Below are 14,295 nucleotides of genomic sequence, written 5' to 3'. Positions count from 1 at the left end.
GCTTTGTTTGGCCCCCTACATTAGCATGAATTTCACCCTTAACACTCTGCTGAAGGGCCTTTTGTAGAACTTAATGAGTGCTTGTAAAATGCCTTGAGTTCCTTAGATGAAAGGTGCTAGAGATGCATTGTTGTTATAAATTTAGTGAGAATTACAAACCTACCAATTTCTCTTCATTATCTGGAAAAAGTACCTGCTGCAGTCACAGTAGCTAAATCATAATGGAAGCCTGACAACCAAATCAAGGCTGCAGAAAGAAAAACTGCTTAGAAATAAATTAGCATCATGATGACAGCAGTAGATCACATTTTAGCCATTTTTTCCCAAGCTAAATGCCCCTCCTTCCCCCCCCCCTTTTGTTTTGTTTTGTTTTTTACACAGTGGAAACAAAATATACAGCCACTTCACTGGAAATTATGATCAAACAGTACATAATCTTAGGGCTGCTGTGAACCTTTCAGATTGAGACCTGAAACCAGGCTTAACTGACACTGAGTTTCAATGCAAAGTTGAAACTCATAGAAGACTTTGATCAGACCTAGGCTGGTCTAGGAATCCCCTCAACTCTCAGCAAGCAGGGGGTTCCCTCACTCCTTCAGCAGCAGACCCTAGGATCCCTTCTTTCTTTATGTTGACATCTGAGGCCTAGTGACATGCTCTCCTACAGTCTATAGCGGTACAATCAGCTGGCCTCTCCCTTTCTTTCAAAGATGGGAGCTAGTCCATCCCACCCTTCCTGTTTCTTTGAGGGACCAGTCAATAGGCCCACTGCCCCAGCATGTATCTATGGGACACATTTTCAGGAGAGCAGGATGCCTGTCCACACACAAATTCAGGAGCAGCGGTAAAGAAACATATTTTTGACAGATGTCCTCAAGCGCACACCGTGCTAATAGGGAAAATGCCTGTTCTGGGTTTGGGGAAGTGGCATCAATGACTACAAAACCAGCTCATTTTGCAAGGGTTTAGTGAGAGTTTTCTGGTTCGTCCCAAGCAAACATTGGCCAACTGATCCCCCAGCTGGGTTTGTCACACTTGTGGAAACCTAAAACAACCATCAGGGCTGGATTAAGGCAATTCAGAGCCCTCCCCCATAGCCCCACTCACCAATATGGGCCCACATCTATTCGGAGTGCCGGTGCTGAGGTGCCTCTCTCTTCCTAGAGAGGCAAGGACAGCCAGTTGGGGTCACTTCTCTCCCATCCCCATTCAAAGAGCAGCAGTGGGGGACTCACTCTCCTTTGAGAGATAGGGGGACATGGAAGGCCTTGAAACAAAGCCAAGGCAGTTCCTATGTTCAGAGTGGGGACCAGGACGCAGAGAACTACACAGAGGATAGATCTGCTGGTCACCATAGAACATTATGGAGTCTCCCTGATCCTAGTACACAGGAAGGTTTAAGGGCATAGTGAGGGAACATCTAATGGCTCCAAAACCGCTCCATGGCTTGTGACACATTCCAATCTCCCTGATTCCCACTGCTCTGTTCATCGCTCATTTATTTGGGGTGGAAGGGAAGGGACCAGAACTTGACTCCTAGAAAGGAAACATTGTGCTATTGTGTAATATAACAAGAACAGTAAATTGTGGGTATTATTTTGTTTATAAATGAATATGTGACTCAGACTAAAGAAACATTTTTCATTTTCTGACTGAAAAAGATCATCACAGGGGTTTATGTTGTGTTGAAAAGGTGTCCTAGGTAGATCATCATCAGGCTTACATGTTTTTTGGATGCAACTGATAAATATTGCTAGTCAATTTTTTACCCCTGGAAAACAGCTGGCACCCATACATTGAATCATATATATAAAATATGCAATCGGGGTAGAAGCTCAATACCAAATACTGATACACAATTTTGTACTGAATACACAGAGGATATGATCACATTACTCTATGAGTAACATTTAGAAAACAGACACCTTGGAGTGCAGACCCTCCCCTATAATTGCCATATGAAAACCATTTGCCCCAACATTAAATTCAAAATTAATAGAGTAGGGAAAACAGATCAAAGATTTACTAGAAATCCAAAAAAATTTTAGCTGGACAGGGGGGAAAGAGCCTAAATAAAGGTTAGTTGTGCTTTAAAGACATGTGAGATACTGTTCTGAATTCCTCTGAATTGCAGTTTTACATCCATTTAAACATTTCTGTTTGGGGTAAAAACACCATAATTGGTCTATCAATGCTTAAACAGCTGTGATTAAAATGTTGATCATCTGAAATATTTCTGGAGAAAGGGAACAGAGGGTCTGATTATGCCAAATGCTGAGGGAGTTGCTGAATGCTTTCAAACTTCCATTCAAGTCAATGGAAACTGAGGCGCTCACTCAGCACCTTCCAGGATCAATATAAATACAGTTTATAAATCAATATTTTGTTTGAAGATGTAGAACTATCTCTGAAATGCATATTAATTTTAAAAGGTTTCTAAGCCATGTTAACCGCTTGGGGGAATTAAACTAACTTCCATTTTCAAAACCCATTCTTTTAAAATACGCAGCATTCTGAGTAACGAAGAAGGGCTGAGAGCCTATGAGCTTCACCTCTCTGTGAAAGATTACTGCTTTGCCAGGGAAGATCGCATTGTAGGAATGACAGTTATCCAGCTACAGAATACTGCAGAGAAAGGTAGCTGCGCATCCTGGTATCCTTTACTGAAAAATATCTTTATGGATGACACTGGGTTGACAATCCTTAGAATACTTTCTCAGAGGACCAATGATGAAGTTGCTAAAGAATTTGTGCGACTTAAATCAGAAACAAGATCTATTGAAGAAACTGTCTGAATCACAAATAATGCAAGGGTGATACTGTCAAGAACATAGATACAATGTTGTTGTCTGAATAATGCATGCATGTGCAAATCAGTGGGAATGTTTAATTAACTCTGTTTCAGTGTTTGCCAGTACTTATGTACTATATTCGCAAGGTGTGTTGAGGCGCTGTACACCTTTTATACATATTTTGGTCTTTGGAAAAGTAATTGTTACAATGAAGTGCCAAAACCAAGATTATGAGTAAATGGTATATTTTAAAAAGTTGAGTTCATCTCATTGCAACTCCTTCACATTAAACATTTACTAATGAATGATTATTCTTTTGAGTTGATTAATTAGTTGTCTCTGTTAAATTACTGTGAGTTGCTTCTGCATGTCTGAATTGAGTTACTTCCCTTATCATTATAAAGAATTTTATCTAATTTCGTAATCATTTTATGCTAACCTCATTTTATCTTACCAATAACTTTTCTATCATAACTACAGATGCAGTTACTTCTAGAAAGTGTTTGTAATTTTATAATTACTGATATAAAGTAATGATTTTTGCATACAAACTGAAAAAGGGTGAAAATATTTTATGCTAACCCTTTTCCAAACTTTCATAAATATCACTGTGAAGAAATACTGTTAACGCAAGTTCTCAAGAAGCTACGCTTATCAGAGTTTGTTACTGATGTTAGATATCTTGAGATAACTTTGTTTATCAAAACTGCCAAGGCAACATCATATTTATATAAAAAGGTAAGTTGATATCTGTAGAAAAAGACTGCCATACAGTAGAGTATACATGCTTTACAAGAATTTCATTTTTTTAAAATGATACAGTACTGTATAAAGTTAATAGTTCGGAAGATGTAAAGCTGGTTTGTGGTTTGTTTCTAGAAATCATTTATGAAAAGTAATGATGCTGTTAGTATTTTCACTCTTAAAGTTATAAATGTTGCTTTACATACTTAGCTGTAATATCAGTTAAGTGCTTTATTTCTTTTGTTTTAGAAAAGTTCAAGTTTGTACTTATGCAACATTACTATGTATTGCACTGAAGCAAAATCCATGTCTTGTAAATATTTAGTGAGAAATTGTAAAATAAAGTATAAAAGAAACTGCTTCTAGTTTTGCAATTCACATTATTTATGTGCCTGTAGGCATAAATTGCACTTGGAAGCCAATTGAGTGGGGTGTAGTGTTGCATTACAATATATCAAAGTATGGATACCAATGTCTCTAACATTCCTTAAATATTTGCATCTTTGGTAAAAATAAGGTTTCATATGTGAACAATACATGCAAAATTATAATAAATCAGGCACTTACTTTCTTAATGCACTCATACTATATATAATGTAATGTTCTGGCACACACGCACACACATTTTTCATTTGCTTTGGTTTCAACTATCTGTTATTCAGTTATTGGTTTGGTATTTTTATTGTTTGGGAGGAAGAACATAAGAACATTGGTGGACTTGATTCCAGTTTGTTGATGAGGTCTATGTGACCTCATGTAGGTAAATTTTTCCAGAATTTCCTTTCAAGAGATTTTAATGGATTGTTTCAATATTTTTAAATCTTCTTGGTGAAAACACTCTTTCAGGCACAAAGTAGAGCTCAAAATTTAGAAAAAATGTGTAGTCTCTCAAGAAAGTTGGCTGTACTCAACTAAGATCATGGATAGTGGGGAAAGGAGTTGACCATCTATCAACTGTTACCCTCTTTGTGTCTATACTTTGCAGAATATTTATTTAGAAAAGATGTTTTCACTGGTTAGAAAATCCCATTTTTTGCCATCAGCTCAGAAACCCTTTTAGCTAAAGTATTTCATAGCATAAAATAGCCATTGAATGTCAAACAGAGTATTTAATTAGATAGGTTATTGAAGTCTACTTCAGACATTTCTGAAGATTCAAGTATTAAAACCTACTAAATGTAGGTTGCAGACCCTGGCTGAGATTTGCAAAGCTGCCTGTGGGGTTTGGATGCCCTATTCCCATTAAAACTAATCTCACCCACAGACGTTTTAAATGTACTCTCTGTACACTAAAACAACAAGGAGTCCGGTGGCACCTTAAAGATTTGGGCATAAGCTTTTGTGGGTAAAAAAAACTCACTTCTTCAGATGCTACCCTCTGATATTCTCTGTACACTGAAATGCTAGGGGGCAAATTGATCCCTGGGGTAGTTCTATTAATTTAATCAAAGATACACCAGGCTTGAATTGGGCTCATATTGTATATATCCATTGAAGTAACATTCATGTGGCCCTTTGGAAGTATGTGATAAGTCATATTGCTCTATGTATTTAAATAGATGTTCTTTTAAAAGGTATAGTTCAGTGTGTGAACACTGGCTGACACTTACTTAAGTGATTAACACAGTTAAGGTGAAAGTCAAACTGCCTTGCAGTAGTACTCACAAAACCATTAGCAATCAACAAGATTTAACATGATAGAACATTAATAGACTCAATCTCAAATAGAAAAGAAGAACATCAGAGAGTGACACGGTTGCTGTAATACTGAACATTACCTCTAGATAAAAGGCAGAGGATCGTACACATTTAATCTACTGATATTTTTTTTAGTGCATTCCACTGTGGCGCCTGAAGTTAAACAGGAAAGGCTGGATTCTACAGGAAAAATGGGTTTCCTGTTTGTTTACCTAAAGCATGTTTGTTGTATTTTTTCTGATTGTTGTATATTATGTTGTCAAATGTTGTACATTTTGCTGTATAATATATTAATAAGTCACCATATAAGGTAAATGTTTATAATGCAGAACTACTTATAAAGGGATAAGTATTGAAGTTGCCGAGAAAATATATCACTGCTGCTAGCAAGAAGCAACTTGTTAGTTTTGCACACCAAAAATCATCTGACAGTGTAGTAACCAAAAACCCAAACTTTGTAAACTACAAGTGTGAAGAGTTTATGATGTACCTTAATGTTTCCTCTTTTTTAACAAAGAAATATTTACTTACTGTATCAAGGTTTGTCTTATAACAGTTTGAGATGGAAAATGTGTTATCCTTACATTACAGAGCATTGTTATAAAAATGATTTAGCTATTGACCAAAATGCAAATAAAATGCTATTCCTCAGTGTATACAGCTTGAAGTCAAACATTTTCTGTGCATAAATTATCGATACTGGCTAAGCTAAAAGACTGATATATTTGGTTTCCGAGAAGTAAACATTTCATTATTTTAAAAACTAATTTGCCTTTATATATTAGGTCATTTTTCTGACTCTTGTGAAAAAACATTGATGAATAGGTTTCTGTTAACTGTTTCTTCGATTTAATTTCTCAGCTAACAGAACTGATGCAAAACAATTTAAACCCTATTCATTTTATATTGGTTTTTAAGATATTAAAAATATGCATTGATTGAATATCATTTAATTTTAAAATTGCAGAAGACCCCACTACTACCATCACTACCACCAATTTAAGAAGGGAAAATTTTCTAAGTTGCAAGGAATAACCATTTTATGGAAATTTCTCAACCCATATGATATGTAATCGGTAGTAGCCATGAGCTCCACATTGACAGTAGTCTGCAATGTGACAGCACTTAAGGAGCTAATGGCATATTTAAATATGTTGGAGTTACAGAAATGCTTCAAGAGTTAAACAGAGGAGTTTTATATTTTGTATTGAATTTTATAGGATGCAAGCATAAAGCCTTCAAGACTGAAGAAAAATTTTAGACAAGTGTGGTTTGGCATGAATATGAGCTATGGCTGTTCCCATATATGTCTATAGCATCTGCATTTTTTATGGTAATACCAGGAAGAGACCACAGAACAAGTTATTGCAATAGTCCAGAGGTCACAAACACATGAATACTTTACCTGAGTGGGACAAGAGCAGAGGTGAAAGTAAGCCAGTATGGTACGGTACGGCATACTGCCAAGAGCTGGTATTCCATGCCAGACTAGACTGGCTTCTCCGGTAGTGATTTAAAGGGCCAAGGGCTCCAGCAGGTGCGGGGAGTCCTGGGCCCTTTAAATCACCACCAGAGCTCCAGCAGCGAGGCTTGGGCAGCTCTTTAAAGGGCCCGGGACTCCCCACAGTGGCCAGAGCCTCTGGCCCTTTAAATCCCCACCAGAGCCCAGCAGCCGGTCTTGGGTGGGGATTTAAAAGGCCCGAGGCTCCTGCCGCTGCGAGAAGGCCCCGGCCCTTTAAAGCACCGTTGCCGGAGCTCCAGCAGCTGGGCTCGGGCGGTGCTTTAAAGGGCCCGGGGATTCCCACAGCAGCCAGAGTCCCTGGCCCGCCAGAGCCTGGCTCCCAGGCTCAGGCAAGAATGTAAAGGGCCCGGTGCTCCAGCTGCTGCAGGGAGCCGCAGGCCCTTTAAATCATCGCCGGAGCTCTGGCAGCGGGGCTTGGGCAGGACTTTGAAGGGCCCAGGGCTCCCCACAGCAGCTGCAGCCTCTAGCCCTTTAAATCCCCACCGGAGCTCGGCAGCCAGGCTCGGGAGGGGATTTAAAAGGCCCAGGGCTCCTGCCACTGTGAGGAGCCCCAGAACCTTTAAATCACCGCTGAAGCCCGGCTGCCAGGCTAGGGCAGGAATGTATAGGGCCCAGTGCTCCTGCCATTGTGGGGAGCCCTGGGCCCTTTAAATCACTGCCAGAGCTCCAGCCCTGGGCCCTTTATTTCGCCCCATATCCCTGGAGCTCCCAGCCGCCTCTGCAGCTGGTACCTCCAGGGTGATTTAAAGGCCCTGGGGATCCCAGCCGCAGCCGAAGCCCCAGGGCCTTTAAATCTTTAAAGGCCACGCCTCTTCCAATTGGGGTTACACCCCCACTCAGGACTCTGGTGTACTGCTAAGTCCTTTCAGTTACTTTCACCCCTGGACAAGAGAGGTCATAATAAAGTAATATTTCTAAAGTGATAAAGCTTACCAACAGAAAACAGAGCCCCAAAATGTAACATAGTAAAAGTTGGTTTTAATTAGTCTGTTTTGTATTTAACATGTGCCAAAATAGGTGGTGGTAATTCAGTGGGTTAAATACTGATAAAACTAGCTATGTAGCCAAACCCAGCATCCATTATGGACTCCGAAATAGCCAAAGACACCAAGGGTAACCTCTACTTTTTCAAAAGTGCCTTGGGTACCATCTTCCACCTGGATCAACACTAGAAAAGATCTCAGTATGTCACATTGAAATGACACCACCTTTAACAGTGCAGCACTTGTACTACACTGCCAGGCCTTTCTGTGGGACTATGAACCTATGACTTTGATGCCCCTTGAGAGAGAGATCTGTCAAATGAACCATATGGATCTTACCCGCTTAACGGGTAGTATAGTTTTTTAGGATGATGGAATTTCCATCAAAAATAAATGCTTGGATGGCCCAGCAGCAAGAGATGCAGTTGTCAGCATTTAACTCTGAAAGTACCTGAAAACTTATTTCTAATTCTGCTAGACATTAATATCCATCAGAAATTACACCTATGAGATTGGAATCTCCTATACAGCTTATACAATGGCATTAAAAGTCCCTTCAAAAATATCACTTGGAAATGAGGCAATAAAAGCACACTTAAAAAGCTGTTTTGTTGAATCTTAGCTATGGAGAAGTCTTCTGGCAGCTCAGAAGAATCAATAAATCCTTTATGAAGACTGCAGAAAATAGCCTCTTCCCTCTTTCCCTTACCCTCCTTCCTAGTATCCATTCTGATACTCAAGCCAAGAGTAAGTTACCTGTGCCTATCGTAAAATTCTTTGTCAGTTGTGGTGTAGCATCCTGTTCAGTGGTGGATCAGCTGGAAAGGAAAGATATTTGTATATATTGAAGCAACAGTTCAGGCACAAGATTGATGGAAATAAAATCAAAGAACAACTTCCCTGAAAAATACACATCACAATTCCTCCTAACGCATGAATGCTGTATCCTCATATGCATGGCTTTTAGTAAAGCAACTGAAAAGGGAATGCTTGTAAAGGTCATAATTTACTGAACCAGAACTGATACACTGAATAACGGAATTGAATTATAAATTTGACAGTGCATTGGAGATTAAAGAGTTGGAAAATTACTGGTTAATGACCATTACCAGTATATATTCTAGCCATACTCCCCCTTCCCACACACACGTACATATCTACTGCATTCAGGGAACTTATATATACTCCAGTGGGCATAGTGCTAGAACTATTACAAATGCCTGAATTGCTGAGCATCTGGGAAATGATAGAAAACACAAAACACTGTACACCTGTCTAACCAGGAATCTGGAGAGATGGACAGTCGTGGCAGTCAGATACAGCTGCACATCTTTGAAGACAAAGACTGAGAGCAGAATTTGGTCCATAGAGTTGTTCATTGCTAATTATTTCAGTCTCAAAACTGAACTCTGTTTAATTTATTAGTCAATATTACATTTTGCTAGTCTCATACACTTAAACTGGAATGTTTATTCAATACCCCATCTTTGCACTTCCAAAAGGGGAAAAATCATGAAATTGTAAGCTTGCTAAAGCCTGAGATACTGATTTGTATTTTAATTTTATTTGACATTTTGAAGCCGCGTTGTTATAGTAATTCATCCTGCCTACTGTTTTCCAATAATGCTCACACCCTCATGCTTTTAAACTGTTTTCCTATGTCTGTGTGCCCTGGGAATTTTTTGTTTGTTTTTATTTGGGACAAACTCACAAACCTTTACTCACACAAGTAGTTCCATTGAGGTGAATGAGATTACCCTCATGAGTAAGAGTTTACAGGATGGACCATTAAATTGTAAGCTTATCGGGCAGGGAATGTGTTTGTAAAGCACTGAGTAAATACACAGAGCTATTCAAATATTTTATAACATCATGGAAGGGGAGGAGAGATTCCAGAGGACTGGAAAAGTGCAAATATAGTGCCAATCTATAAAAAGGACCACTTGGGGATTTACTGACCTGTCAGTTTAACTTCAGTACATGGAAAGATAATGGAAGAAATAATTATGCAATCAATTTGAAGACACCTAGAAGATAATGAGGTGATAAGTAACAGTCAGCATAGATTTGTCAAAAACAAATCATGTCAAACTAACCTAGTAACTTTCTTTGACAGAGTAACAAGCCCTGTGGATGAGGGGGAAGTGGTAGATGTGGTATATTTTGACTTTAGTAAGACATTAGATACTGTCTCGCATGACTGTCCAATGTGGGAAATACAAGCTAGATGGAGCTACTGTAAGGTGGGCCATAACTAGTTGGAAAACCATTCCCAAAGAGTAGTTATTAGTGGTTCACAGTCAAGCTGGAAAGCCATATCAAATGGGGCCCTGCAGGGATCAGTTCGGGGTCCAGTTCTGTTCAATATCTTCATCAATGGTTTAGATAATGGCATAGAGAATATGCTTACAAAGTTTGTGGATGATTCCAAGCTGGGAGGGGTTGCACGTGCTTTGGAGGTTAGGATTAACATTCAACATGACCTGGAGAAATGCTCTGAAGTAAACAGGATGAAATCCAGTGAGGACAAATGCAAAGTACTCCATGTAGGAAGGAACAATCAGTTGCATACATACAAAATGAGGGCCTAAGAAGGAGTACTGCAAAAAGGGATCTGGGAGTCATAGTTGATCACAAGCTAAATATGAGTCAACAGTGTAACACTGTTGCAAAAAAAACCAAAATCATTCTGGGATGTATTAGCAGGAGTGTTATAAACAAGACATGAGAAGGAATTCTTCCACTCAACTCTGTGCTGATTAGGTCTTAACTGGGGTATTGTGGACAAATTGAAGAAAGTCCAGAGAAGAGCACCAAAAATGGTTACAGGTCTAGAACAATATGACTTACGAGGGAAGATAGAAAAAATTGGGTTTGTTTAGTCTGGAGAAGAGAAGACTGAGATGGGACATCATAACAATTTTCAAGAACACAACAGGTTGTTACAAGGAAGACGGAGGAAAAATGTTCTCATTAACCTCTGAGGATTGGACAAGAAGCAAGGAACTTAAATTGTAGCAAGAGTGGTTTAGCTTGGACATTAAGAAAAGCTACTTGTCAGGGTAGTTAAGCCTAGGGAGGTTGTGGAATCTCCATCATTGGCGATTTGTAAGACCAGGGTAGACAAACACCTGTCAGGGATGATCTAGATAATACTACTCCTGCCTTGAGTGCAGGGGACTGGACTAGATGACCTCTCAAGGTCCATTACAGTCCTACATTTCTATGATTCTATAATAACATGCTGTCCTCAGTTACCCTCATGGAGTCCCAGTGATTTCAGTGCAGCTGCACAGGTAGCAAAGGCCAGAATCTGGGCCTAGCTATTTAATTTCAGTTTGGGAGTAGACACTAAACTGCAGATCAGTAAATAACTCCAGTTTACAGATATTAATAACACAGTTCATCATGCAGCTAATTAATAGTTTCCTCCCTCGGGCCTCATCATACAGGCAGGAGAAAATTAACTCCAAATAGAATTACTGTGGAACCATGTGGCATCTACCTTTGTCTCTTGGCTCACTGCTATAGAGAGCTAACTAACTGACTAGGAAAGGTGATACATAAATCAAGATACACAGTTAAAGAAAAATTTCTTAACTTTCTTTCTCTCAGGCTCAGTCATACCCTTGACTCAGACAGAATTTTAACAAGTTCTGTGATTTCCTGTCATTCCATTCCAAATTTACCAAGGTCATCTTTTTTAGACTGTAATGGGCGTAGCATTTAAGTGGGAAGATATGTGTCACTCAGACTCCAGCTCTCATCTAGTCTCCTTAGCTCAGTTCTAGCTCTCAAAGGAGAGTGCTGAATTTTCAACTGAAGAGACAATTCATGGCGAGATTCACACATGGACCATGTTGTAATTAAAAGTCATTCACCTTGCCCCTACCTCTCTGGCTTTCCCTTAAATGTAAGGAACACTTGTGAGGGTTAAACATTGTGCTTTGGCCACTTTTAGCACTAGCACTTGAAGTAGCTCTGCAGCCTTTTCATAACTGAGATAACAGAAAAATAAGTTCCCCTCATCCTAATGTTCAGAGTAGCGATTCACAACAGTATTACAAACAAATATTAGTACTAATGATACCATGGTGAACTCCCATTAGTTTCAGTTTGAATTAACTCTCACTTTTGCTCTCACAAGACAGCTTAAGTATATTTGCTGGTACAGTGAATTGGAAATAAAACTTTTTTAAATAGGTCTAAATATGATGAACAAATGCCAAATTGTATCTCGTAATTGTTGATGGATGGATGGATTGTGTGTACAAAGATGATTACTATCTTCCCATAGAAGGAAACTGGTATCTTGATTTTTGTAGGATAGTAAGAAATTGAGGGCAGGGATTTATCAGAAAGCATGCGTTCCCCATACATTTTAATTTTATTTTTCCTTATCCATGGTAGAGGTAATTTATGTAACTCAAGGCACAACAGTTTCATCTTTTTAGTAGATTTCAAGTAAGTTATTTGCAAGTTGATAAAACTATATTGACAGCCCAAGGAGGTTTAGCTGTAAAGTAGTCTATCATCTAGTAAATAAGTTATTTGAAAACTCACTAAAGGCCAGAATTGTTGTTATTGTGGTCAATGACAGAATGCACTGTTAATCCAAGGGGTAGTATCCCCCCTGAGTTAGTACTATACCAGTGACCGGCACAGTGTTTGGAGGCAATATGCTGTCAGAAGTTGCTTTCATTTGAATGAGATGTAAAATTGAGGACCATTTAGTGTTAGTCTTGTAGCAGCTGCTATGCTTTCAAGAATTTAAAATGTTTAAAGTTCTGGCAGACCACTCTGGATCTGTATTTGCTGACAGTATGTGTCAAATGGAATTATCAGTAGTGTTGGTTTAAAGGATTCAGTGCACAATATGTGTGTGTGAAAATATTTCTACTGCCTTCAGGCTTTAGTTATGACGTGTTATTTGATGTGACATGTTTAAAGGAAGAGTCGTATCAAGGCAATTCAGCATATGGCTATTTAAGCACTCCTTGCACAATCAAATTACTGTGCGAATTCAGCTGATTCCAGTGGGACTTTTTCTTGTTTATGGAGTAACTGTCTAAGGCAGGGGTGGGCAAACTATGGCCCACCAGCCATTTTAAGCCAGCTCTTGAGCTCCCGCTAGGGAGTGGGGTATGGGGCTTGCGCCGCTCTGGTGCTCCAGCTGGGGAGCAGGGTCAGGGGCTGCTCCACGCTGCTCCCGGAAGCTGTGGCATAGCCCCGCTTCAGCTGGGGCGCAGGGTTGGGGGGGCACTCCATGCAGTTCCCAGAAGCTGCAGCATGGCCCGGCTCCAGTGCTCGAGCCAGGGAGCAGGGTCGGGGGCCACTCCACGCAGCTCCCAGAAGCTGCGGCATTTCCCCCAGCTCCCACGTGCTCCAATGGCTCCCTCCAGCACTCCAATGGGAGCTGCAGGGGCAGTGCCTGCAGATGGGGCAGTGTGCAGAGCCGCCTGGCTGCGCCTTCATGTAGGAGCCGGAGAAGGGACATGCCACTGCTTCCAGGAGCTGCTTGAGGTAAGTGCCGCCCAGAGCCTGCACTCCTATGCCTCTCCCCATGCCCCAAACCCCTGCCCCAGCCCTAATCCCCCTCCTGCCCTCCAAACCCTCGATTCCAGTCTGGAGCACCTTCCTGCACCCCAGATCCCACACCCTCAGCCAGAATCTGCACCCCTTCCTACACCCCAACACTCTGCCCTGGCCCTGATGCCCTTCCCACACCCTGAACTCCTCATTTCCAGCCCCATACTGGAGTCCATACCCCAACCCCAATTTTGTGAACAGTCATGGCCCACCATACATTTTCTATTCCCAGATGAGGCCACTCCTGGTCTATGACCCTTGAACAGTAGTCTGCCAAATGAGTAGTGAATCATAAAGATTCTGAGAGGCCATACTTTTGCTAAGGAATGGGCTGATGTTTGCTTTCTCAACTAACTTTCCTCTTCAATCTGTCATATGCATAACCCAAGAACTGAGATAGTTTGGACTTGTAAGTCTAGATTGACCCCAAATTCTACTCTAGGTTATGCCAAAGTCAGAGAAACTCCATTGACCTGGAATTAGCTCTGGAGTGACTTTGATTTACAGTTGTATAACCAAATGTAGAATTTGGCCACTCAGGTGAATTCAGCAGAAGGTGCTACAAAGTGACTAGAGAGATCTGTATGGGTACGAGCTGTAAACAACTGCTGAATTGCATTTCCACTATGGATTAAATGATCGCTATACATACGTCGTGTAAAGTGCCTTGCAATGAGAGGTGCGCTTTCCACATATGAGATATAATTACTGAGACCTAGAATGGGAAACAAAAGAAAGAGGCACGTGGACTTGCACCCAGAGCACTGTTTATAAATACATGGAATAGTTATCTCCAACACAGATTTTTCTCCTTCTAATTAGCTCAGCACATATGAGTGTTCTGAGTCCCCACCCCTCTTTTTTTAGTATGTTAAGTAGGATGGTACAATTTCATTTTTTTTCTTGTAATTAAAAATCCTGTTTCAAAGCCTCAAAGTTAAACACATCAAGACAATCTCAATAACCC

At 40.2% G+C, this 14,295-nt stretch overlaps 1 protein-coding gene across 1 annotated transcript in view; it reads left to right on the top strand.

Moving 5' to 3' along the window:
- The window catches only part of UNC13C (unc-13 homolog C), a 421,885-nt gene extending 417,797 nt beyond the window's left edge, over nucleotides 1-4,088 (top strand). The window contains exon 33 of the mRNA XM_032796690.2: nucleotides 2,510-4,088. Within this exon, the coding sequence (XP_032652581.1) occupies nucleotides 2,510-2,795 (286 nt within the window). The 3' untranslated portion in view covers nucleotides 2,796-4,088. The remainder of the gene's footprint in view (nucleotides 1-2,509) is intronic.
- The last annotated feature ends 10,207 nt before the right edge of the window (nucleotides 4,089-14,295 follow it).

The sequence above is a fragment of the Chelonoidis abingdonii genome, chromosome 9 (assembly GCF_003597395.2).
Source record: "Chelonoidis abingdonii isolate Lonesome George chromosome 9, CheloAbing_2.0, whole genome shotgun sequence".
Taxonomy (NCBI): domain Eukaryota; kingdom Metazoa; phylum Chordata; order Testudines; family Testudinidae; genus Chelonoidis; species Chelonoidis abingdonii.
Note: the sequence above shows the minus strand (reverse complement) of the source record. Positions and strands in the feature narration are given on the sequence as shown.